This window comes from Apus apus, chromosome 1, assembly GCF_020740795.1.
Source record: "Apus apus isolate bApuApu2 chromosome 1, bApuApu2.pri.cur, whole genome shotgun sequence".
NCBI lineage: Eukaryota > Metazoa > Chordata > Aves > Apodiformes > Apodidae > Apus > Apus apus.
The window spans coordinates 151,561,855-151,587,926 of record NC_067282.1 but is presented as its reverse complement, the minus strand read 5'-3'; the positions used below and the strand labels follow the sequence as shown (position 1 = coordinate 151,587,926).

The following is a 26,072-nucleotide window of genomic DNA, read 5'->3' as shown; positions in this document are numbered from 1 at the left end:
GACAGGAAATAAAGCATTTCTCTTGGTAAGACTTCAGGGTTAGTCTGAAGGAATCACCACCTCATAACCCATCCAGGCCATCCTCAGAGTCCTAGGAGCAGGCACAGGTGTTTGAACTCAGTGAAGTTGTCTCTGGTCAACATGGATGATACTTGGATAATTTGGATTCCTGCACCAGGGTGAAATGTCCTGTTCATGTCAGGAGGGACAAGGAGAAAAATATCCCTCTGAAATCCCATTTATTTGGGTCCTAGTTCAGGAAACTGTGGAACAGCTCAGATATTTTATTGGTCTCATCATGCAGTGCAAAGTGGGCAGGCAAGTTTCAACAGCAACACCAACAAATTTAGCTGTTTCAGATAAAAAGTTGTGGGTTTTTTTTTCCTAAACATGACAAAGCATCATGGTCCTCATGTGCTGAGGATCTATTGCTGTAGGTCTCTGAGCTGCAAAACTGTGTCAGCCAGGGCTGCTCAATAGTTCAATGGCCTGTTGGACAAATGAGAGGATGAGAAACACAGTAAAAGGCAATCTGGAGCCACGTGAACGTCTGTCAGCCAGTGCCACTGTTCTGGAAAACCCTGGGTTGTAATTAGAAACAGTGAGTATTTCATAAAGCAGTATCTCCTGCTGTGATACATGCTAGATAAAGGCACACAAGAAAAGGCTCTAAGCTCTCCTGCTGTGACGCATGTTAGACAAACACACACAAAGACTTTAGGCTGGCCCACTGCATCTAGTCCAGTCAGGCAAGTCAAACCTGAAGCCAGAGGAGCCTTCCCAGGCTCCGGGCTCCTGGGAGTAGACTGCATCCCTGGGTAGTACTGCATGGTGATGCTGCTGAGGCACCAGCCATAGGGCCAAAACCAGCTTTGTGCAGACCCTTGGTAGCAGCTTGGGCCTCTTGTATGATCAGAAACTTTCCCTTTTTGCCATAGCAGTGGCTGCATTGGTCTCAGGCTTTTCCTTTTTACCATCACGTCCAGTGATTCCTTGCACACACACAGATCGGCTACTTCTAATTGTGCTTTCGTGGAGCTTGCGGCCCAGGCCAGCTAGGAAAGGGGCTAGGTCAGAGACAGATACTGCTGTGCAAACCTACTGCTGTGCAGCCAGAGGAACCCAGTCAAATGACTTTGTAAGTGGCCCCAAATTTGCGTGCTCGTAGGCACTAGCACAGCCCATGGCACAGAGTATCACTGCGCTGCACATGGCAGAGTGCTTGGAGTTTTGTTGGGTGTGAAATGCATGTGATTCCCAGGGCTGCTTACCAGTTTCATAGCTGGCTTCTAATCTATATGTTAGGCATTTAATGATGTATAGTAGCATGATTGATTGACAGCTAGATGTGGTGGCACTGTCATCTCTGCCAACTCTCTTTTAAACAGATGTTTGCAATAGAAGTCTCCAATACCAACTTTATTTACCTGTGGCTGTTACTTTGCACTGCAGCCATTTCATTGCACACAACATCTGGGATTTAATTTCAGGACTTCTCCACTCAGGAGCAAAGCCCTTGCATCCAGTGAGCTACAAGAGCAGTTCCACTGGCTCGGATGGAGAAGATCAAAGTTTATACCTAATAAAATTGCCAGCAAATCGCATGCATTTGGCTGCATTCACAGCTTGAGCTGAGTGAATTGGAGGCAGTGTAATGTGTCATTTTGTCTCTCCTGCCAGCACATAAGTCACACAACTTAAACTACCTTAACTACCACTGGACTCCCCCGCACTTGTCCCTTGTTGCCCAATAAACAGGATTGTGATGTGGTGCTTCTAATAGCACCTGTAAGTCTACCCAGTACTACAACAGTGGCCTTCCTGGAGCAGCCTAGAAATGAAACATAGCTGTGCAGACCAGTAATTGGGAAAGTTGATATATTTCCACTAGAAAAAGGTAGCAATTCATACCCTCTACCTATCATTATCCTTTAAGTATTGATCCTCCAGTCACATTTTCTTTGTTAAACGGCTTCTTTCATCAAGGAGGGATTCTGCAGTTGCAGTCAAGCTGGGACCGAGCATATACGTGCATTTGGAGTGAGAAGTGTATGTGACCTGAATTTTGGAGTAGCCACTAAGACTACCCTTTTAATGAAAACTTGGCCTGCCACGTCTCCTGCCGTTGGTGAAGTCCTGCTATTTGAAGGGACAGGTTACATTCTGATGGGCCTGTTGTCAGGATGTTGTATCTTGCTTTGACAAAATTATGTGGTGGTTATCAGATGGGCATTTTAGTAAATATCACATAAAATGTTTGCCTGTGATCGTTCAGTTTACTTTAAACAAATTTGCTTCAGTTCTGTTCCCACTCCATTTGTCTGCCTTCTGTGGCTGTTCCAGAAACATATTTACTGGCACTGATTTTCATTCAAACAGCAACACTTAAGTGAACATGTTTGTAAAAAAACAGTGTTGAATTTATAACCAAAAAGTATTCACTTGGATGATACTCTACTACTAAGGAATAGAAGCCACTATAAAATTGTTACTTGAAATTTTTGTCTGAGGAAAACTTAGAATTTACATGCAGTGACAAGAGCTGCAAAAGTATCTGTTTTTCTGGGCATATTTTTGTTACATTTTTCTTTTTGGGAGGGCAATGGAAACAACAACATTTTCCATTTCCAGTTGATGACATAGGATAAAAATAATTTAGTGTATGTGTCCAGTTAGAAAAGAATGTAACATCCTATATACTTAAAGCAATGCTGGCAGAAACAGATATTAGCAAACAAATCAGAGATTTAATTGCCCTTGGGTTGTCAAAAAATGGCAATCAACAAACCAATTGTTATTTTCCTCCAATAATTATATGAAAACAGATGGGAGTGACTGTTAATAGTTTTGAGGGAGTGAATATCTCCTGGGCTTTTCAAAAGAGAGAAGGACTTTCTGTTCATCATGCATGTAATGGTACTTTTACATTGCTCTTCAATCCCATCTTTTGTAGCACTTGTGCTGTGTGCTAGAAGAACACAGGCTGGCCTGGGTTCACAGTGGAAAAATACAAGACTAAAGTTAAAAAAAAAAAAAAAATGAAAATAAATCTGAGATCAATTGAAATCAAGACAGAAGGGAAAGAGAGAGTCCAAAAAGCAGAGAGACAGAACTGTTAGTCCAGGCCAAGGAAGCAGTGTTGGAAAAAGATATCTCAACAGCTGGAGCTGTGAAACACTGAGGAACCTGGTGCTAGCAGAGAAATGTGGGTAATGGCACAGACTGGACCAAATCAGCCTGGAAAATAAAGGAGAGGAATTTGAAAAATTGCTTCGAAACGAATGGGAAAACAAGAGTTTTAGATGAACCAGCAAAGGTGTAATACTAGTTTGGTTTAGCTGTACACACAGATTTGGAAAAGCCCTGACTAAGAACATTTCAAAGGTCAGACCATGCTGCAGGCATTATGACTGGTAGATTTGCTGTTGTGACTTACCTACATGGAGAAGACAAGTTAAAAATTCACAAAAATGCCAAGGTATGACTAACATATGCAGAACAGGTTTCTAAGAGGGACAGGAAAGAAATACGGGTTATTTGAAGTGTTTTATATTAAGAGGAACTATTCTGTCTGTGAAGGAGTTAACTGAGAAAAGCTGATACAAATTAAGAAGCTTTCTTAGGCATGAGAGGTTGCAGGTAAGAAGGAAATAGCCAGTGCAGTTATAAAAGGTCTGTGTATTTGAGTACTGTTGACATTAAAGTGGCTGGTAGAGCTCGCAGGAATTTTTTACTGAAGCACATTTTTTTGTCTGTGAATGTCAGTTTGTTGAAGCTGACACTCTGCAGGAGCATACTTTCTAGTCTCGGCAGAAACAGTTGCTTAGATCTGAGATGGGATCACTAGCTAGAAGCAGAGAAAGAGAAGAGGCAGTCAGAAGGAGAGAAAAAGAAGAGGCAATCATAAGAGCCAAGTAATTAGTTAATTCATTTAGAATACAAGAAATCCAGGGTGAAGTCTTTGCTGGGTGAGAAGAATTTTGAACCAGTTTCCAACAATTTTGATAATAAGTCTTGATGCCAGATCACTTGGTCTTCTAGGGCAGGGCAGTTTTCTCCCTTCTTCACAGAAAAAAAAACCAAAACAAACACAACTGAGAAGGTATGGATATGTCACAGTACGAACTGAAGGTTTAGACTGAAACTTCTAAAATACCCTGATGCTTTGCACCATCACATCTCTCCACGGCTTAAGGCAGAAATAAGACCCTGAAGCAGCAGTATCCTTGTGAATGGAGGTCCCTGGCTCTGATGTCAGAAGTAGCTGAGCTCTGTGTGGTCTTGATCAGATGGTATACAAGTACATTTTCATAGGTACTCATATCGCTGAGATATTTTGCACCTGCTGTTCTCTTCTGTATCATTCAAAGGTGCTGAAGACCTACTGCTCCCTTTCAAATCCTACAGCAAAGCAATTAGGTTAAGTTATTTCAGACTGGGTTCCCAGAAATGAAGATACATAAAATGAATGAACACATGAAAATATTGGCCCTTATACCTCTGTGACTCAGCTTTTCCATCTCTACAATGGAGAAAACTATGCTTCCTGATTTTGCAAAATGCTTCGAGTTCTACAGATGAAAAACAGTATGAATGTTAAGTATGATTAGAATTTTTGTTAGAAGAAGATTTAAAGGATCATTTATTCCCAGAGAAAGGATCCCAGCATAGAAGAGGCATCCCTGTCCGAAGAACTACTTGAAAGTTAAGCAGTTGCTAAGAAACCAGGGAACCTTCATCATGATGAATACCCTGAGATGGATGGAGTGGGCAACCATTTCACAAGGCTGCCACGAGGCAAAAAAAAAAAAGAAATGGGACCAGGCATCATTAGCAGAGAGGAGATCATTAGATTTCTGCACTATGGTCTGCAGGAACCTACAGCGAAAATGGACGAGGACAGTCATGTAGGAGACATAAGAGGGAGTGACTCTCTTAAGCGCTGTATGAAGAATAAGGAGGCTCTGGGTGCTTGTTAAGTGGAACGGCGGTGTCGATGGAGGAGCCTGCGGACACGGCAGATAATGGCTTACTTTCAAAGAGCTGAGCAGAGTACCAGAAGCTAAGGAATTACTGGAAACAGGAGTAAAGTAAAAAGCCAGAATAAGGAGATGGGCCTAAATGATGAGAGGTACCTGGGTCAAGAGAAGTAGTTGTTTTCTTGAGCGACTGAATTATGTCAGATGTTTCCAGGGCTGCAAAGAGAGTAGGAGGAGAGGCATGAGAAGGGCTCAGGGAAGAGGGATGTTAAGTCTAAGTGAGATAAATCAGGGTAATCTATGACTGAAAGATTAAAAAATATATTGTACTTGTCTGGAAAAGGGTTAGGGGGTGAGGACAACATGAGTGTGCTGGGAAGAATATCAGTGTCAGGAAAACAGGGAGGAAGGGCTAACAGCAGCCTGAGAAATTAAGGAGGAATAGAAACAAGACTGTCCCTAATCAACTGCCCTAAGTATCCTGCTGAACATGGAGGAGGGATTCATACTGTTGTTCCTGCAGGGATATCCCAAATGATTGATTGAAAACCAGAGATTGGACAAAGTATCCTGAAAAACATCTTGAAGTGATGGATTTTGGTTTGGTTTGGTTTTACTTGGCTTGGCTTGGTTTTTCAATGCAGACAGTGTTGGACAGAAATGGAAATTAACTCAGCACTATGGGTATTGCCATAATGGACTGAGAGAGTAAAGAAGGGAGCCAGTTAAACTGCAGATGAGCACTAAAAAGCATGTGGGGAGAATGCTTGAAGGCAATCAAAGGTTTATTGCAATCCTAAAATGAAGAGACTACAAGGATTGGTGCAAATCAAGCATAGCATCACTGGGTAAGGAGAGAAAAGTTGGGCTCATTAGGACAAAGTCCCAGAGATGAGGAAGCAGAAGGTGGGAAACTGCATGCCAATAGTTGGGAAGGAAGGATACTAAAGAGGAAGGGGCAGCATGAAGAAAGAGTCATCACATTTGGAGTAATAAAACAAAAACCTTAAGAAGTATGTAAGATCACAGAACATAAGAAAACAGAATAAATTTACATGCATAAAATACCTTCAGGAGTGAAAAGAGAGATGAGCTGCTGGGGGAAAAAAAAATCTACCCAGGGTTTTCAGAGATGGGAGATGGGTCTTCTCCTGGAGGGAGCCACAGGAACAGAAATGTTTCTTGATAATGCTGGCAGTTCTATCCTGCAGGAACTACCCTTGGTAGGACACGATCCAGGGAAGATGCAATAAACAACTGAGACAGCAGTATTGATTTCTTTGGGAACCTGCAGACTGTGAGAAATGCTCTACTGCTGGCAGTATCCCTTGGTCACCTTTTGGGGAGGTCCTGAGGTTGGAGGTGATCCCTCTCCTTTCCTCTCTGTAGAAGTGCTCTGCTCCCTACAACCCATGGGCCAGGATGAGAGATCCTCAGCCCTTTGGCGTCATGTTGTCCTGCTGCTGGGATGGCACCCATCCCACTGCTCACAGACAGCCCTTTCCCTGCAGCTTCATACCCTTACAAATAAACACTCCTGATGTGTGCAAAAGCAATACAGAGACAATGCTCTACCAAGCTGCTAAGACCAGATCACGAAAGCACCAACCCACTGCATTCTCAGAGCCAGAGAGGCCCAGCAGGACTACAGGGGAGGCTTAATACTCACATTAAAACACCCAGCGTGCAGCAGCTGCATTATCTTTTCCTTACCTGCTGTTCCACTTGTGTCACTCTGTCTGCTCGAATCCCCGTGCCGCCTTCCAGTCTCCTTCTACATCAAAGCTCAGATCCTCACTTCATCTGCCAGGCCTCATGTGGCTCTGCCAGAGCTTGCTCCCTCCTTCCTCTCCCGCCCTGCCCGGTGCTCACTCAGCACATCTCTCCTCCCCAGTTCTGCTCCATCTCCCTGCAGCCATGTCTCTGCTCCTTCTCTCCTGCTGCCCTCTCCCCTCCTTTCACCACACGACCTTATTCACTTCCCTCGTGCCTGCCCTCAGGACTCATTTACTGCAGCCAGTCTCCCTGTGTTAACGACTTCCACTTCTCCTATGCCCTTGGCAAGCTTTGCCCCCTCTGACTATTAACTTTGTTTACTACATTACATCTTTAGGATGAGGAATGATTCAGAGAGACCCGGCTGAAGCCAGGAGCAAACAAGACATGAACATGCCATAGCTCAGCTTGTGACCTTTCTCAGGCAGTTTGTTGCCTCCTTCCAGCCTGCACGGCTCAGACCTAATCTTGTCCCCACTGACCTCACCAGAAGCAGGATCCAGGCCTCACAGTTGCTACCCAATGGCTGCCGAGAGCCTCTTGTGAAGAGCTGAGCATCCTCACTTGCTCATGCCCCAAAGGCTGGGGTCTTTGTACCATGAAATCCTGGGGGCAACGTCCTGCTGTTTTAGCTGCCAGTAAAATGTCGTGTACACATGATGGCATGTGGAAATACATAATAATGCTTAACACTACGAGCAGACAGCATTAGCAGGGAAAGCCTTTCCCCTCCCACTCACCCTTTGTCTATCTCTTTCTTTCCCGTTGTCAAAATTTAGCATCCTCCACTGAGAGACTCAGTTTTGCTCTGATGCTTGGAAAGCATCCAGTCCCAGCCCGCTCCCTTTCCCTGCCAGTCTCCACAGGTATTGTGTACACAGGGCTTCCAGAAATGTTCTAGCTTCTCCCTCCCCCTCCCCCGCCAACAGGGGAATCTCCAAGTGCCTGGGTTGTTACAGGATCCCTGTGGTTAGGCAAAGTCATTCATTCTTGCCCTAATGCATTAACCACCTCTGCTCCGTGGTGAAGTGCACTACTGGGAAAGACCTTCCGTGGGAATGGAGGGCAGCCCTCAAGGTGTGTTTACACCACACATTTGTTACATCAGGTCACAGAGCAAGCAAGAAGAAAACCCACACCTTCTTGGCTCTAGCTTGGCCAAAGCTTGTTTTGGTGTTCACTAAAAGTAGCTCCAGGAGAGATAGTTTAGACCAGAGTTTAATGCATAGAATGAATTTCATGTTTGGGGTTGACATGACTCTAACATTGGCAGAACCAAGGCCACAGTCTTCCAAGGCTGCACTGGTCAAGAGGGCCAAGAGGACAAGGTCTTGGGGCACAATGTATCTTGAAGAAACAGACTGAGAGACTGAGATGTGGCAACTGTGGGTAGAGTTAAGTGGAGAAGCGGTCCCTGAGGAACAGCTGTCCAGCTGTGCCTTTAGCAGCCACAGTTGTCCCAGCAGGACCTAAAGAGAAGCTGCAGGCATATGCTAAGTAAGATGCATGGTAGCTGACATGAAGGCAGGCAGTTGCAGAGACAAGCTGGAAAAACATGGAGATATATTTTCCTGTTCTGCAAAACTCTGGAATTATAAATCTTCCTTTTCTACAATGGAGTTGGACAAAGGTGGTTTTTAAAGGGTTTTTTTGGACCAAGCCCATGAGTTAGATGCACTGAAATTGTCAGTAAGCCAGTAGTTCAGGTATCCACCTTATTCTCCTGGGATTCAGGTGATCAGGTTGAAGTCTCTATCTCGCTGAGAAATTTTCATTGGAAAACTCTGACCAATTTCAAGAAAGAAAGACTCAGAAGTGGCTGTAACATGGGCAAAAAAAGGGATTTACTCATTGAGAATCAAACACACAATGAAGCTGAAATGCTGCCATTCTTTTTTCTTGGCACATTTCCTGACTGGCAACTCCAGTTCGAAGGTAAGATAATTGAGTTTAAGACCTAAGGTGCAGCTCAACGTGTGTTGTTTCTTCACAGACTGCTGTAGCTGTAGCAGTAAATTAGAAACTGAGGAAGGGCCTGGAATTTCAGACCGGTAATTCCACTGTAGAGCTGGTAATTTTTTTCCAGGAAAAGTGAGCAAATCTGGAAGGAGTTTGGCATTTGGTAGTTCTTGGGAGACAGTTTCTTGTTTTACAGACTTTAAAGCAGGGAAGTTTCAGTTCTGAGACCTACATTACCCTACGTGAGGGGTAGTTACAGTTTGGTGTAAGAAGCCCTGATAAGCATGTCTCCAGGTAATAAAATCCTGGCCACAAAAGATGGCTTGGTACCTGGCTTGGACATGATTCAAACCCCTGAAACGGCCTTTCAGGTTTCTAACTAAGTGTAACTGGACCAGATCTCAACAGAAATTATGTTCCCTGTTCTAGCGTTGTGAGTAAATTTCATCCCATTATGAATAGCCTCCTCCCCAGGACACAAGAGTAAAATGCTACGTGTAGAGTAGCTGAAAATGCTTCAGAGATTAGCCTTAGCACATAGCTCTCACCTGCAGACTCTCCTGTAATAAATTAGCATGCCCAATGGATCAAAAAACATTGGTGGAGCAGCATGGCTTGCAGTCAAGCTTCAAAGGGGTTTTTATGGCTGAGCAGCAGTCCCTGCTCCCCCTTATGCCTTCTATGACTGTACCACAGGTAGTTTCATGCTCCTTCTGAGCCTCCCATTCAACCTCTCCTTTCCAAATCATCCTTCCCTCTCTGACCTCTGCTCACCTTTCTTGCAGGCATCATCCCTAAATCTAGCACACTTTAGCCCTCCATGGTTTTCTTTTTAAAAGCTTTCATAAACTAACAGGATAAACACACACACGCACAACCATAAATGTCTCATGATCCTGTGCTGCTATAAACCTCCCTCTTCCAAACACCCTGCTGGCATTGTTAGCTTGTTAAATAAGCCTAGTGCTGTGTTTAAGTCTAACTTCTGTTGTAAGAGCTTCAGGAGAGGGCCAAGTCACTTTGTTTCCTTGTAAATCACTGGGGAACCCGCAACTCGGTGGAAATAGCAATAATAAAATTATTAATGTTCTAATAGCAGCCTCTGAAAGCTAACACCACGCATAAGGCTTGGCATTTGTTTTTTGCTCAGCTGCATAAAAAGGGACCTAAAATCAAATCTGTGCAATATCTACTTTAACACCTAATGTTTGATGTGGATTATGAGTAAAGCAGCAAGTCGGAACAGCAGCCGCTCGTCTGGAGACACGGAGAGCCGCAGCAGAGCTGTGCTAACGCAATTTGCTCAGGCTCACACCCACCAGCTACCCTGCTCGGCCCTGTGGGACGCAGCCTGTGCCTACCAACACTCTGAATTTCAGCCACCCAGGTCAAAAATAAGCAGGACGTTTGTTTGGTTCACAACAAAGCGAACTGTGTGCCCTGGCTCTTTGAGGACAGAGGGCACTGATTTCCTACAGCTTTCACAGACCAGTCCAGTGGTTACTCTGGGTGTGCCCCAGCCCCCCGGGAAAGGTCCAAGAAGAGGTTGAACAGGACTTTGAGCAACCTGGTCTAGTGGGAGGTATCCCTGCCCATGCAAAGGGGTTGGAACTAGATGATCTTTAAGATCTCTTCCAACCCAAACCATTCTATAATTCTACAATCCTACACGCCCTGCCTGAGATTGCACCAAAATAATCCCAGGGAGGTATGGTATGAGTCTAAAATTGTTTAGGACCCATAATGCAACCCACGCAACTCTTCAATTCCCAAATCCCAGCATAGCTGGGAAATGCAAGAAACAACATTAGGCCACGCTTCAATTCAGTCTTCTGGCTGATTGGGAAAGGGCTGCAATAGGGGCTGTCCCTACCCTGGGGACACTGCCAAGGCAGACAGCTCCCCTTTCTGGGACAGCTGAGGGCACCAGTGGTTTCCTACCCAGCTGCCTGCAAAAAGGGGCTTGCCGTGCACCAAGTCAGCCCTCCACACTTCCTACCCCGTCTTCCCTCCAGTTTCTTATTCTTTAGGAACATTTGGGAGGCTTTGGGTTATTTTGTGAGGGATGTCCAGGTTAGGAGTGGATTTACTGAGGGTGAGCATCCTAGAGGTATTTGGCAGACTCACATTCACCTCATCCCAGGGCACTTCCCAAAGCACAGCCCTGTGTAGCCCTTGTCCAGTTGCAGCTCTTCTCCCAAAATACCAATACCTCTCACTGCAGGGTGCGACACAGGGACTGCTGGAGGAAATTGCAGAATTAGAAAGCCCAGACCTCTTCTTCAGAGGTTTAATTTTTGGGTTGTACATGGTGCATTTCAAGGTATAAAGGGCACAGGACAGAAAAGCTCCGTGAGTGCCTGACCCCGCACATTGCAGCCCGACCCGAAGTGCTGCAGTCAGCAAGGCCTTCTGCAAAAAAAACCCTGCTCCGAGTTTCCTCCTGGCCATCTCTGGTGAGCTGCCCGAAGGGACAGCAAAAGCCCCAGCACACTTTCCGAACAGAGTGGAGGGATAACCAATATTCCCTGCCTGGGCAAAGCCGCCTCTGCTCTCCGAGGGCAAGCGTGCGCGAGCTCAGTGAGCGCGTAATGGCTGCCACGCTCGCCTGCAGAGCCACCGCGCTGGGGGATCTTCCTCAGTGTTGCATGAAGGGCCTCGGGTACCCTGGGGTATAAAAAGTGCTAGAGAAAACCCAGCCCTTCCCTTGTTCTATTTCCTCGCCTAAAATAAACTTTGCACTCATCTGCTGGGCTGGAATAGCCAAAGCAAATTGTGCGTCCCTGGTAGAGCTGCTCACCCTGACTGAGGCAGCCGTGACCAGACCCCCAGTTCTCACCCAGAGACGATTAGAGAAAGCAAGAGGTGCCTGTCCAGTCCTTTTCCCAGGGGCAGGGTAGGCAATGAGACAAAAGGCCCTGTGAACCACTGGGGCAGGGTTTTCACTTTCCCATGGGAAGCAAGCTGAGGAAATCTCGCACCCTGCTATTCCCCAAAATTTCTCCTGCTGCCTGTAAATTATGTTGCAGATTTGACAATTTCTAGTGCAGACTGAAGATGCTGTGTGGGTGAACACGGGAGACTTGCTGAGACGGCCAAATTGCTGAACACATGCTTTGGGGGTCTTTCCCTTCCTCCATGTGTCTGAGCCTTGGAGAGGAAGGAGGAAGAGAGCTTAAGTGGCACAGAAGAGGGAGGATGGATTGAAAGCTGCCTCTGTCATTGACTTGCTCCATTCTTTGGACTATTTCCCTGTGGTTCTTGTATATTTTTATTATTAACAACTAATAATAATTTTTAGATAGTGTCTTGCATCCTTAAGGACTCTAAAGCACACCACATACTTCATAAGCTAATTACCAGCTATGAGCCTAATTCCTCTCTTGGTTGTGACCACATCTGCTGAAGAAGCAGCTCAGAGTCACAATAGATTTACACCAGTTTAACTGAGGACAGTGTTTCCCTATAGATCTGCCTGGATATGTCAGAGATAAATGCAGTGTGGAGTTGGAGATGAAAGATTTGAATTGCCTTTTCTACTCCTTCGTAATTTAAAAATGACTAAGGAAATTGCATTCAAAAAGCCCTGTGAACACAGCATTACAATTGCAAGATTCAAAATCTGGAGTTCAGGAATAGTCAAGCCCGAATTTCCACTGGGGTAAGGGCTCAGCCTACCTCTGAACTAGGGCACTGTACAGTTTGTGGTTGTGTGCCAGGTTGTGCAGGTCACTTCATGGTATAAAAAGGTCTGGTTTTCCCTCTTTTCTTGCCTGGTAAATCCGTGTTCATGCATGGTAACTTCCAATTACCTTACCACTGATCCAAAACGTGACATACTGTGCAAGGTGAGCCTGGCTCTGCCCTCTGATGCACACTCCAGAACAGCAACACAGTTACATCTGAAGAGAAAAATGCAACCCAATAGGATGAGCTGAATTATAAATTTTCTGGCACATGAATTTCCTCCGCGTATGTCTGGGCAGAGACTAACCCACCTGAGCTCTGGGTCTTTAAGTACAAGTTTGAGACAATTCAGCCCCTATACCCTCCTCAGGCTAGGATGTTGTTTACATGCTCTGATTTCTGAGAGTTTGATGTTGTAACCCTATATGCAAAACCTGTCCTAGTTACGATATTGTTGCCGTGATAGGAAAATAAAGGAAAACAAACAAACACAAAAAAAAACCACAACAAACAAGAAAGAAGAAGCAATAGCTCTTAAATATGCCCTTCAACCCATTCACCCCATTCCCTCCAGGCCTACACCAGTATCTCTCTTCCTCTAACATCTGGATGCGCAGCCATGGATTGGGGCTGCCTGTGGTAGCTATGGAGCATCTCCTCCCACACCTTATGCACATCATTTCTCTCTCACTGCAGATAATTGCATCACCCTTCCTGTCACTCGGCTCACAGTTGTAGTGTCACATTTGACTCATTACACACACACACAAATGTTCTTGCTACAAATTGCCAGATTTATTTTTTTTTCTAATCCTTTGTAATATCTTTCACTCGCCCTTTCTGTTTCGCTTGGACTTCTCTCCATGTCCTGATTAACTTCTGCCTTCACTTTTCTATCCTCCACTTCAGCAGCTCCAGCACTTAAGTCATGTTCCTGGGCTTTGAAATCCAACATCATGCTACAAAATCTGAGCACAACTATTCACAAACCCTTTTCTCAGTCCTTGTTCTGGCTCCCAGCTCATTTAAAGCCCAGTTCTGCCTCTTCTTGTAAGGCAAAGGCAATAGCTTTTACTGGCTCAGATGACATACCTTGAAAACCCTGCAACAAGGCTCATATGCCAGAAAGATCATGGGTTTTTTCCTACCTAGAGTGACACTAGTCACTCTCACAACTATAGAAATAGTTTCTAATCTCCCTGCTGGAGAATCAGAGATGTTGTCAATGCTTCACACATTCACTGAATCACGCAGGAAAATATCAGTTAGAAACAATTACTTCATTGACATATAAATGAAATCTTAACATGCACTTGTTATATATGTATATACAAAATTTCCAGAACGCTAGCAGAGCAGGGAAATGTGAGAATTACAACATTAGGAGGAGGAAGGTTATCCTCAGGTTTATCCTGATATATGTTCATGTTCAGCACTATTTTGAGAAGAAATTCAGCTCAGGTTTCATTCTGGCAAAGTCTAGAAAACAGAGGCAATTGTTTACTGGGGCGGATGTCTGTACTGCATGTATGCAAAAAGGATTTTTTGGAATGTATTTTTTGCTGTCTTGAGGTTTTTCATCAGGAACTCGGACAGATGTCTAGCAGCCCCTGAAAACCAGCCACCTGCAATCATTCAGCTTGTCATGCTCAAAACGTGCTGGATTTGTGTTTGCACCAAAACGTGTTCAAAAGCCTTTGCCCAGTTTTCCCAGCCAATCTCACCCTCTGCCTGCCACCAAGCACGGGAAACCTCAAGCCACAGCGAGGATATTTTTGAAAGTTACAACCCTGTAAAAATAGAGGGTGTTTATAAATGGAAATCTTCATATAATCTTAATAACAGGTTTTGCTACCGCTGCCTCTCCTCCCACGTCCGAGGGACAGCTCTAGCCAGCTCTGAGGCAGAATCTATCGACTCCTCAGCAGCACGCAGCAGCGTTCCGATCCGGAGCGCGGTGGGAAGGCAAAGGAGGCTGTCTCCTCCGGGGGAAAATGCAAAGCAACCGAAGGCTGGGAGCAGGCGCAGGGTCGGGCCGTAATGCAGCGCGATCCCCGCTCGCCGGCGCCGCAGCTGCAGCGCCAGGCGGGAGCAGGAATGCTGCAGGGAGCCGTGCGGGCAGCGCCGGGGCGGGATGGGGCTCTTCTGCACTCCCACACCGCCGAGGCTCTACAGGGGGGAACCCAAGCCACCTCCAGCCGCGCACCTAGTCTCTTCTGCCGTTTGTCTCCTCTCCCTCACCGAGTCGGGGAGGGCTGCAGAGAGCAAGCGAGGAGTAAGAGCTGGAAAAGGCTGAAAAGGAGCCTGGTATAGGCTTGGACGGGACTTCTCTTGTGCTTGGTGGTCGTTGACTCCACCTGTCTCCTTCCAGCTTGTCATCTCCTGCCCCATACTGGCTTCTCCCGCCTTTTTCTCCCCTGCCCATTTAAATCCGCATTTCTTTTTCTATTCATTAACCATCTCCTGACTAAACTCATCTCCCCAGAGCTGGCATTATCAGGCCATTTTACTGCTGTAGCTTTGGTCATTGCTAATGCGCTGTGATATACCCTTTCCCTCATGCTCACTGAGGCAGCAGTGCTCTGTAAGGCAGTGCTTGTACCATTTTTACTGCAGTAAGCTCCCTTTACCATCCGATCCTTGCCAACAGCTGTAATAAACCCGATTATTAATCATAAGGTGAGGGGAGATGGCATCATGTAGGCAGGGGGGGATATTCTTTCCTAACTATTAAGATCAATTTCTATTTTGCATCAGTTCTTTTAAAGGCTTCCTCACCACAATATCTGAATGATTTCCAGTGGCACATTAAGCGATGGGGCTTGATATCAGTCACATGAGGTTTGTTCTTTTATCCTCTCCCCAGGGAGAGAATTATGTATGCAACATACTGGTTATGTTGCTAGGGTTTTGTTTGTTTTTTGTGGATTTTTTTAACATATGCACTGCTGTATGTTTGTGTTGGAGAATGCCACATCAAAGCAGGTACATTGAATTTGGACAGGAAGGTGGCAAGATTTCTGATGGTCCTTTGTTCTCATGGGATCTCTGCTATTGCTCCAGGTCCACCCTTGGCAAGACCCCATTTGCTGCCCCACTGAGCTTCACCTTGTAATAGGAGGTTTGTCCCTATGGAGAAGAACTGTGGACTCTCTGGTCTTAAAATTACCCTTCTGAGTCAAAAGGTATTTGCACAGAGGCTGGGCCTGAGACCCACTTCACCACCTCGTAACAAACAGACTGAGTTCAGAAATGGGGTCCTGCAGCAGAAAGAAATGTTTGTGTTTGTGTCTGACTGACTGCCCTTCATGTGTCATTTCTCACATTCCTTTCAATGAGTAGATATGAAGTTTTAATCTGCAATGAGGGTTACTCCTGAGGCAGGAATCACAACTGTGAATTTGGGAGATCTTTCACGTGTGCACAGCCTTCACGTGTATCTGGGAGAAGATCATATCCAAGATGAGCACATTACATTTGAACTGGAAAGTCAAGAGAATTATCTGGCCCAAATGACTCCAGTGTCTGATCACTTTCATATTTTTAATTTAAATATATCCTCAGGCTATTTCCCAGAGGCATGGAAATACAATTATTCTCATTTTGAGTAAAAGAAGAGGGGAGTTAAGTGACTTGCCTAAAATGATACAGGGAATATGTGGCAGAAAGAGGTACTGAATACTTGGCCAACACCAAAACTCCTTCTGAGCTTTTAAAGACAACAGTTACATCCAGCCCCTTTTATTTATTTCTCTAGAAGACATCATGCCAAAACCTCTGCTAAATTAGAGAGTGAAACAAAAGGAAAGCTTTTAGTGGATTGCTTTTTTCCATAAATGGAAATATCACAAATCATTCTGGGAAAACAGGTCTTTCTGTTCTCGTCCCTCTTTGTCTGCTTCTCTCCTTTTGGACATCTTTTCCTCTGCCTCTGGCTCCCAGTTTTCAGATGTACAGTTCTGACCATTTAAAAGTGTTCCTACCCCACAGGAAGGGAGGAGGTTTTCATTCTTTGGAACTTAGTATTTTGTAATGGATTGCACTCTGCAGGCAAGCAGGACTTCTGAAAGAGACAGGGCTGCACAAAGCGGCACAAAAATAAACCGTATCACCAACAATACTGAGACAGGTTCTCATGGGGGGTAACTCCGTCCGACTCTAGCTGCAGCAGAGCTGCCAGCTGCCAGCTGTCCTGGATAGACAGCATGTACCCAAACAGTGACCTGGCTGCATTGGAGGAGGTCTTTCTGAGGGCTGAAAGCACAGTTAATGTTGATTTTCATGCATCATAGAAATGTAGTCCCTCTTGGCAGTATGGCAGGTTGTCTCTGCTCTTAATGCTCTGGCTGGGCAACTTCTGACCAAGTCTGGGCACTGTGGGGGGGTGCCTGTTGCACCAGCCCTAGCTCCTCCAGACTGTGTTTTCCAAAGCTTGGGCAGGCAACAAGAAAATGCTGCAGATCTCATCTAAGAACTCCCAATAATACCCAGGGGATTTGGGGGCTGCTCTGTGATTTTGCAAGGACCTGGGTGTCCCCAGCCTCTCTGCCCTGAAACAAGTGAAGAGCTCCTCCCTGCCTCCCTTGGCCATCCTAAAGCCAGCTGCTCAAAGGATGCCCACATCGATTGATACATCAGAGGGAGGGAGGTGGCTGTGATGCATGAGAGAGACTGAGGAACAGGAGGAAGAGCTGGTGGGTGAGCACAAAAAAGAGGACAAGGGGAGAGCCTGAACTGCACTGGAAAAGCTGCAGGGAGGAGGTGGAAGCGCGTGGCTTCAGTTTCTCAGAGAGCTGTGCAGGAGAAGCCAGAGAGCTCAGCACCTGCCTACTTTGGGGTTCACAGCATGAAATAGCTCGTCAGGAAGAATGGAAAGGGCAAAGGGACACAAGTACAGAGGAGACATTGCTCTTACTCCCTTGAGGGGGTCTCAGAGTCCCACACTCCCTCCCAAATAATTATTTGCTCTTGCTCAGGCATTCAGGAGTATTAACTACAGGGTGGCACGTGGCTCTTGGCTTCCTGGCTCCACAAACCACACGTGCAGAACGGGAAAAGGCTGTTGTGTCAGACCTCAGCAGCTCTGCTGAGCTTCTCCATCCCCCTCCCCGTGTGTGGCTGCAGTGCTTCCACCAGCACAGGTGCCAGGGAGGCTGCTGCACTATCTCAGCAGGCCACAGATGTCCGTCAGAGAATTGCTGAGTGACCTTGGCTCAAGAAGTGACATCGAGGCCTTCCCTGCACCGGGGTGGCTTCTGAACCGTCGCCATCCATCGCTCACCTACTCTGTGCATTTGCAGAGCTGCTGGCACCTGTGCACCCACTCCATGCCCCCTTTGACACATCCCTGAGTGGCACAAGGCAGAGGAGGGCTGTCACCCCCGTTTTACAGGGTGGGACTGTAAGGCAGAGAGAAGATGTGGTTTAAACAGCTTGCCTGTGGCAGAGCAAGAACTGAATCTTGTTCTCTTACATTCCCAGTTACCGCATTAATGACCTAAATTCCACATCCTTTCCCCATCTATCGCCCAGAGGAGCGAGGAGGCATTGGAAGAGAGGGTGTGGTAGCACAGGCAAACAGGCAGGATCCAGAGTCACAGCACTCTGTGTTGAGCACAGACAAGGTGGGGGCTAAAGCGGGACCAAGGCTGCCCACCCTGACCTCATGAAGCCCAGCAGGGCTGAGCCAGGGTGGAGGACCAGCCTGATACAGTGCAACAGCCTGTGGTGACAGGCAGCTCCTCAATGCCACAGTATTTTAAACAAGCCAAGGCTGGACCCCCCAGGTGGCCAGTCACCCTGCTGAGCCACATCAGCAAGACCTTTTGGACACTCAGCACCAGGAGCAGATTTTCATAGAATCATAGAATGGTTTGGGTTGGCAGGGAACTTAAAGAACATCTGGTTCAACTCCTCCTGCATGGGCAGGGACACCTCCCACTAGACCAGGTTGTTCCAAGTCCCATCCAACCTGGCCTTAAACACTTCCAGGGAGGGGGCACCCACAGCTTCCCTGGGCAACCTGTTCCAATGTCTCACCATCCTCACACTACAGAATTTCTTCCTGATGTCTAACCCAAATCTACTCTTCCTAGTTTAAAGCCATTACCCCTTGTCCTCTCCCTACATACTCTTGTAAAATGTCCCTTACCAGCTTTGCTGTAGCGCCTTCAGGTATAGGGAGGCCACTATAAGGTCTCCCTGGAGCCTTCTCTTATCCAGGCTGAACAACCCCAACTCTCTCAGCCTTTCCTCATAGGAGAGGTGCTCCAGCACCCTGATCATCTTCATAGTCCTCCTCTGAACTCTCTCCAACAGATTTTCAAAGAGCCTGCATGTCTGCTCACCCTGCCTAAGTGGCTGAACCTCTCACTAGCTATCCCATACAAGGCCATATAAAAGACACCCTGCAAAAGGTGCAGCATCTTTCCCAAGCAGCTTGATTTTGCATAGGATTTAAACAGGCTCCAATACAGCAAGTAATGGATCCAGGGAGAGGGAGAAGAGAGGAAGCAGGGAAAGGATGACACAGAGTGAAAAGGTTTCCAGATGCAGTCCCCCTTCTCTCCCTGGCTGATTCCAACTCAGGGGGCTCTGACTGTGCTCTGAGAGCCTCCCCTGGGAGGTGCATGCAGGCCCTGCCGGCTCCCCTGGCATACACGGGCAGGAGGCACTCAGCATTCAGGATCTGCTGGGCAAGGAGCTGAATCTGAGGCTGGAGGCTACCCTGGTGCCTTGGAGTTGGACAGTGTTCATGTGCACTGTACAGCAATGACCACAGCCAAAGGACCAGGGCAGATGGCCCTGGGTAGTGAGGGGCAAGTAAGGGAAAGGATCCCCTTCATGCTGTATCTGCCTAGATGATGGGTATTTAAATGGGCAAGTAGGGCAGGGTGTGGTGGGCAAGCAGCAGCAGAGTGGGAGTGTGGCAAGGGAATTTGCTTGGCTGTGAAGCTTTCCTTCCAGAAGAGCCATGGCAGGGAAGCAGACACTTCTTGAAAGAGGTAATTGGTTTGGGGGTGGGTAATTAATAACCCACTGTTTCGGTGTGGAAATAACACTTCAGAAATACACAGAGAGGCTTTGTTCCTACTTTCTTCTCCTATTACTTACCTTTTACATGCACATACATTCCTCTGTGCTGTCTCTAGCCTCTTCATGGAAGTTCTTTGAACTAGTAGTTAAAGGCAATAGGTATCTCAGAAGCATCAGACACAAGTGAACTGGATGCAGAAGGAGCCAAGCTTGGGGGCTGACCTAGAGGAACCCACCTACCTGCCTTCTACTTCTGTTCGCACAGCACTGCTTCCCAAAGCATCCCAAACCTTGGTCCAGCAAAGTTTGGCCTCAAGAAGAAACTCGGGGGAATCCTTTGAACTTGGTCCTTCTTCCAACTATTCCCAAATACCAGAAAGATCATTGGAATTAATCTGGAATAAACCTTCCAAGACATGACTCAGGGACCTGACATGGTACCTGCAGGTCTCAGACTGGGTAAAGTTGGCCTGGAAGAGCTCTGAGTTCCTCACAAGGAACCCTTCCAGAGGCAACAACTACAAGTATGGTGACTTCATTGTCCCCTCACACTGCACACCCAGCTGGTCCAGCTGCTGGGCTCAGGGGCAGAGTGGCAGGTGACTTTCCAGGGCTGCCACAGCATTTGTTACTCTCCAGACTCAGGCTTCAAACTCTTCTGCCGAGGGATCAGTCAGCCTGAGCCACTTTGTTGGCTGACCTCTGGTGAGGGGTCTCATGGGATCACCATGCCTATCCATGCACTTCATGCAGACGTTGCATTCCTCTTTTCCAGACAGGTTAGGTCCATCAGTTCTGTGTTAATGGCCAGCCAGGGCAAGAATCCAGAGGGTAATGTAAAGGGAGGTGGCAAAAAATATTTGGAGGAACCCCAGGAGGTATAATGAAATTGCATTCCATATGCTTACTCCTCTACAAGCATGAACAACCTGATCCTTTGAGGTACCAGTCATCCAACGGTCGTTATGATGATGTGGCTTGAGGATTACCTCTCTGGAGTGGTATTCCTGATTTCAACAGGACAGAGACATGAATGATGAAAATAAGAGCCTGGTACACTTCCTAGATGACAAGAGACTGGGAAGATGCCATTGGCCTCCTGCTGGGATGGGCTTTGCTGGTTGTGGACAGTGTGAAAAAGGGTGCCTTGTGACTAAAGTTGGCAGAAGGCCCTGTATGTAAACCAGCCAGATGAAACTGAGGGTGACCAGTCCAGCTTCCCTCACTTATGGTGGAAGGCTTTGCTCCCCCACTACAAAGGGTGCTTTGCTGCTGAGCTTCTTGTAGCCTTAGTCCGTGAGGGGACACAAGAGGAGGCGTGGTAAAGGTATGCAAAACCAAGAAGTCATACGAAAAAAAGTAGATTAACCAGACCAGAACAAGGGATGCATCCTGCTAATGGAACGAATAGGCAGCAAACTCACAGATGAGAGAAACAAACACTTTTCCTCCCAAATCTGATCGCTCTGCTGTACACAGCTCTGCTTGGATCCACCAAGGCCACACCAGGTGAAACACTAACATCCACAGTTACACCAGTCGATGCTGAGGGAAGGGACCCTGACCTTCGTGCTTCACAGTGTGACCCAGTTACTGGCCCCTCTTCCCCTCCCACCTCCCTCAGAGGCAGGCAGTGATCTCCTGTCCATCTGTAGCTGGAGTCATACCTGATGCATCTGGTGGTCTTCACCGTTGATAGAGGGGCACTGGGCTAGGTGGGCATCAGGCTGTATCCAGACAGTGAATCCCACGTTCCTGTGCAAATAAGAGGGAGATACGTGTGTGATGAGAGTACCTGGGCATTTAATGGGCATCCATAAATGAGCGGTGTGCTGCCAGGGCAGCATGGGCAGGGCGGGTACACAGGGCAACACAGAGGGCAGCTGTTCCTGTGAGGCAGGTTTTGGTGTTCTCATTTGTTCTTTTTTTCTCTTGTTCCCTAGGGAATTTTAAAGGTCTGTGTAAGCAAATCGATCACTTCCCTGAGGATGCAGATTATGAAGCCGATACAGCAGAATATTTCCTCCGTAAGTCCACAGGCTCTTCTTTTTGCAATGGCACATAGGTGCTAGCGTCGGGTGCCTTTTGCTTTCTGAAGGTAGGGGGGTGGAGATGCTGGGAGCTGTGAGGCTCAGTGGGCCAGAGGAGATGACCCCAGAGCCTCACCACCCCCAAAACCATCTCCACTCTCACCTCCCTGGGGCCCTGCCCATTTCAGACTCATAACAATACCAGTGGCATTTTTTATTAACAGCAATTAATCACAATCCAAATCCAGAGTCTTAATTCAAATCCACTGGATTGTTTCTGAGTGAGCTTAAGGTCAGGACTGGGCTAGCTGGGGCAGCGTGCCTGTGTGTGAGTGTGTGTGTGTGTCCTCCTAAAGCAGAGGAAGTTTTTCATTCCTTACCTGATACTCTAGTTGCATCAGATTTAAGGAATTACCTGGATTGTGTCCAAGGATCACCTATTATTGTCTTCACTTTTCTCCAAACACCAGTTGCCTACAGTGGCTGCAGAACTGATTTTTGTTGGTTTTAGTGATTTTAGTGATGGGGATGGGAAGCAGGAATAAGGACAGTCAGAACTCCTTGAAGAAAAGACGTGGTGCTCACCCAGAGCCACCAGGAGAGGTGCTGCACCTCAGGCACATGGAAGACCAACCTGAGCTCTAGGTCCAGCCTGAGATGTGCAGGTGAAGCTCACATGGGGATAAGGAAGGCAGCCTGGCCAGCAGGACAGATCCACATCATGTGTTGCCCTCCATGATCACCAGTAAGCACTTCCATCTACCCCAGAAGCAGGATCTTGCTCTTCCTTCAGCATAGATGAACAGGGATCACTCCTCCTCTCAGGTCCCCATCTTGCTATCCTGCCCTCCCTTCCACAAGTCTTTTGACAGCATGAGAAGAGATCTTCTCCATTCAGAAATATGAGATAAGAGCTTTTGACCTCTCAAGGTTAAGCATCAGAAGTCTCCAAAGGCTGGGAGTCTTTCGGAATAGCTCCTCATCCTTGTCATCTGGGCACGCTCCAAGCCAGATGTGGAGACCCAGCCCTGCGGCAGGGATGAGAGAGATAATTTAGGCTCTGTGAGGCTCATTTGTATGTGAAAAGAGGCAGATCTTATGCTGCTTCCTCTTGCTTTCTCAAACAGTTCTTCATCCGCTGGCAAATTGTAAATAACCCAGGGAGATTGCTTCTTTCAGATGCCTTTCTGCTCTTAATCACTGCGTGGCCCCTGAACAGCAGAGCTGAAGGCTGGGGTTTGATCAGGTTTGGCAGAGCGGCTGCGCAGGCTGCCTCTGAGGGCAAACCAGCTCTTGCAGAGTTGTTGGGGAGTGAGGAAGCTGCTTGCAGCATCAGCTGCACTTCAGAAAGAAGCGATGGGGGAAGGGGGCGAACACCTCAAGAAGGACGGGTCTGTTCCCTCAGAGGGAACAAGATCTGAAGACAAAAGTTGGCCCAACATCAGGATCTGATGCTGTCCCTAGGGTAGAGCCCCTTTTTAAGAAAGAACCAGGTTCAAAGAGGGATTTGGCAAGTCAATAAAGGACTACGTGTGTCACTCCTGAGGGAGGTGGGATTTCTGCTGGCTTAGACCTGACTGGAGAGGGACCCCACTGCACAGCTTCTTCCCAGGACTTTTGCCAAACTGCAGTCCCTAGGCCCTCTGCATGGGCCATGCCTAGCAGTACTGGCAAGAACAGCTAGGAAGTTGTTTTTTAGTATCAGACCAGGCACTTTGCTCATTCAGGACACCAGCATGATTATGGGGCAGTGTCCATGGCCTGGCTAGTGGGGCTTAGACTTTCCCTCTGCCAGCCACCTACATAAGGTATCTTAGGCTTTTTGAAATCAAATGCCTGTTGTCAGAGAGGAAGCAGATAGAAGCATGCCTGCATTTCTTTGCAAGTTTGGAGACCAGGATGTAAAAAAAAAACAAAATTAAAAAAAAAAAAAAATGAAGATAGGCTGAGAGAGTTGGGGTTGTTCAGCCTAGAGAAGAGAAGGCTCCGAGCAGACCTTATAGCACCTTCCAGTACTTGAAAGGGGCCTACAGGAAAGCTGAGGAGGGGCTTTTCATCAGAGAAGATAGTGATAGGACAAGGGGTAATGGTTTTAAACTGAGAGAGGGGAGATTTAGGTTAGATATTAGGAAGAAATTCTTCACTATCAGGGTGATAAGGAACTGGAATGGGTTGCCCAGGGAGGTTGTTGATGCCCCATCCCTGGAGGTTTTTAAGGCCAGGTTGGACGAGGTTTTGTGCAACCTGATCTAGTGGTAGGGTTCCCTGCTCATGGCAGGGGGGTTGGAACTTGATGATCTTAAAGGTCCCTTCCAACCTAAAGGTCCCTTCCAACCTTAACAATTCTATGATTCTAAGGCACTCAACTTAGAGACCAGACAGACGATACGAGGGGGCATCCAAACACCATCATGAGACCCCTTCTCTTTAGACCAAAGGCTCTGGACTCAGGAAAACTGGATGAGATTCTGCCTTGGTCTTGTTGGCATGCTCCTTCCAAGGAGCAGAAAGCATGGGCTGAGTGAGGCTGCTATCCTTCCCCATCACACAATGCCCACAGCTCCCCATGTCAGCAGATGTGAATTCCAGAGTTAAGATCCAAATAAAACCAGCGTGGTCAGGACCAGGCAGTAGGACTGACCGAGCATCACTCTAGAAACCTTCTGAAGAGCAGATGTCTGCTTGATGTTTGCTACTGCCATTTAAGCTTCACATTGTCAAATCCTGCCTTGCTTTCCAGAAGCTATTAAGATGGTTATTATCACTATCCTGTTCCCTGAAACACAGCCAGGCAGAACTGGAAAGCAAGCAAGAGAGGTTTCTCCCTGCCTTTTGCATTCCCCATGCACAGGCACTGGGCTAGGACCCCTTTCAGAAAGCCGATTGCTTGTGCCTGGTAGGATCCTGCTGCCAACAGCATCTTTGAAGCAGTCTCTGCCTGCTTAGGAAAAGTCCTGCTCTTGCTTCAGTAGGGTTCATTCTTGCAGGCAAGGAGGGATTAGCTTTCATCCCCCCTTCCAGATCTTTGCTCCACAAGTAGAATTGCACCAGCCCATCTGATACATTTCTTTATCAAGCAAGGCTTCATTTCACACTTTAACAGCTTATTTTTTCTTGGGCAGGGAGGAGGGAAGGCTTTCCTAGTTAAAAAAATAAGAATATTGGCAACACAAACTCAGGCAGACCACTAGTACTCACTGAACAGCCCACGAGCAGTGTGTGCGAGTGTGCAGGGGTGAGTGCGTACACAGTCCTGGCCTTTCTCTGCTTGAATATGAGACAGTCCCCCCAGAAACTTTGGGGTACGTTTTACATACACGTATGAGCATATACGTGCATCTATGCCATTGCCCTCTGCTGGCTGAGCTCTTCCCATATCGACCGATATGGAGCGTGCGTGTGTGGGAGCTGGCACATCCAAACCCATCACTGCCCTCTGGAAGGAACCCAGTCGTTTAATCACTAGGATAAGCCCCACATTTCAGCACTCAGGGCTGGGACTTTCTCTTCTCCGTTCTCACTGCAGCCGCAGAGCAGTGCACGGCACCCAGAGCTCCTTCCCAGCCTTAAAACAAATAAATAAATGAATAAATAAATAGATAGATAGATAAATAAATAAATAAAAAATCTCTCCTTGAGATGCTCCTGTCCTTTTGGGAGGATTTGAGATTGAGCAGCACTGCAGGACGCATTTGGGTTGCTGCTCTTTGAAGAGCAGGCTTGAGCAGCAGCGCCCTGCAGGAGGAGAAGCCAGACGGTGCCAGGGCTCCCCCTTCAGCCCCTAGTCACCCCAAAAGTGGATAAAAATGCAGTGTGAGGGGGGACAGGCAGCACACGCTCCCAGCTCAGCCACTGGCCCCTCAGCCCCTTCCACCTCCCCGCTCTGGGCTGCCAGCTTCACACAGCACCAGCAGCCGGGGAGCAGGAGAGCTGCTTGGGACTGCTTTCTTTTTCTGGCACACTTTGCTTCTCTCTCCCTCCCTCCACCCCCTCAACATCTTTATCCCTCCTTGAACTACTCCCCCCTCACATGTTGCCCTCTGTCTCTCCCCTTCACCCCCACCCATGAAACGTGCTCGTGTCCCCCCCGCCCCAGCGCCCCAGTTTCCATGCCCCTTCTTCCTTTCTCTCACACCTGCGCTGTTCTTTCTGTCTCTCTCTCCTCCTCAGGGGCTGTTAGAGCCTCTAGTATTTTCCCGATCCTGAGTGTGATTCTGCTTTTCATGGGTGGACTCTGCATTGCAGCCAGCGAGTTCTACAAAACCCGACACAACATCATCCTTAGTGCCGGCATCTTCTTCGTGTCTGCAGGTAAAGGGATGCACAGGGCCTGAGGCTCTGGAGATGGGGTCCTAGATGTGGAAGGGGCTTCCCAGCCAGGGCATCCTGCAGGGGCACGGTTGCCTAGGCAGGAGTTCGTGCTTCCTTGTTCAGGGTGAAAGCAGCCTCCCAAGGGTGCCTCTCTGCCCTGCCTGCTCGCCTGGCAGAGGCAGGCAACAATGCCTTGCAGGCAGGAGCTTTCCTGCTGCTTGGGAGCTGCTGGAGAGAGTGAGTTTCCCTATGTCCAGCATCTCTCAGGAACCAGCCAGGAGTGCAGTCCAGGGAT

General features: G+C 47.4%; 1 protein-coding gene across 2 annotated transcripts in view; it reads left to right on the top strand.

The window, feature by feature from the left end:
• The window catches only part of CACNG2 (calcium voltage-gated channel auxiliary subunit gamma 2), a 53,642-nt gene that overhangs the window by 26,548 nt on the left and 1,022 nt on the right, over positions 1-26,072 (top strand). For both annotated transcript variants that reach the window (XM_051608215.1, XM_051608214.1), the window contains 2 exons: positions 21,380-21,463; positions 25,637-25,777. In XM_051608215.1, coding sequence (XP_051464175.1) covers positions 21,380-21,463; positions 25,637-25,777 — 225 coding nt within the window. The remainder of the gene's footprint in view (positions 1-21,379; positions 21,464-25,636; positions 25,778-26,072) is intronic.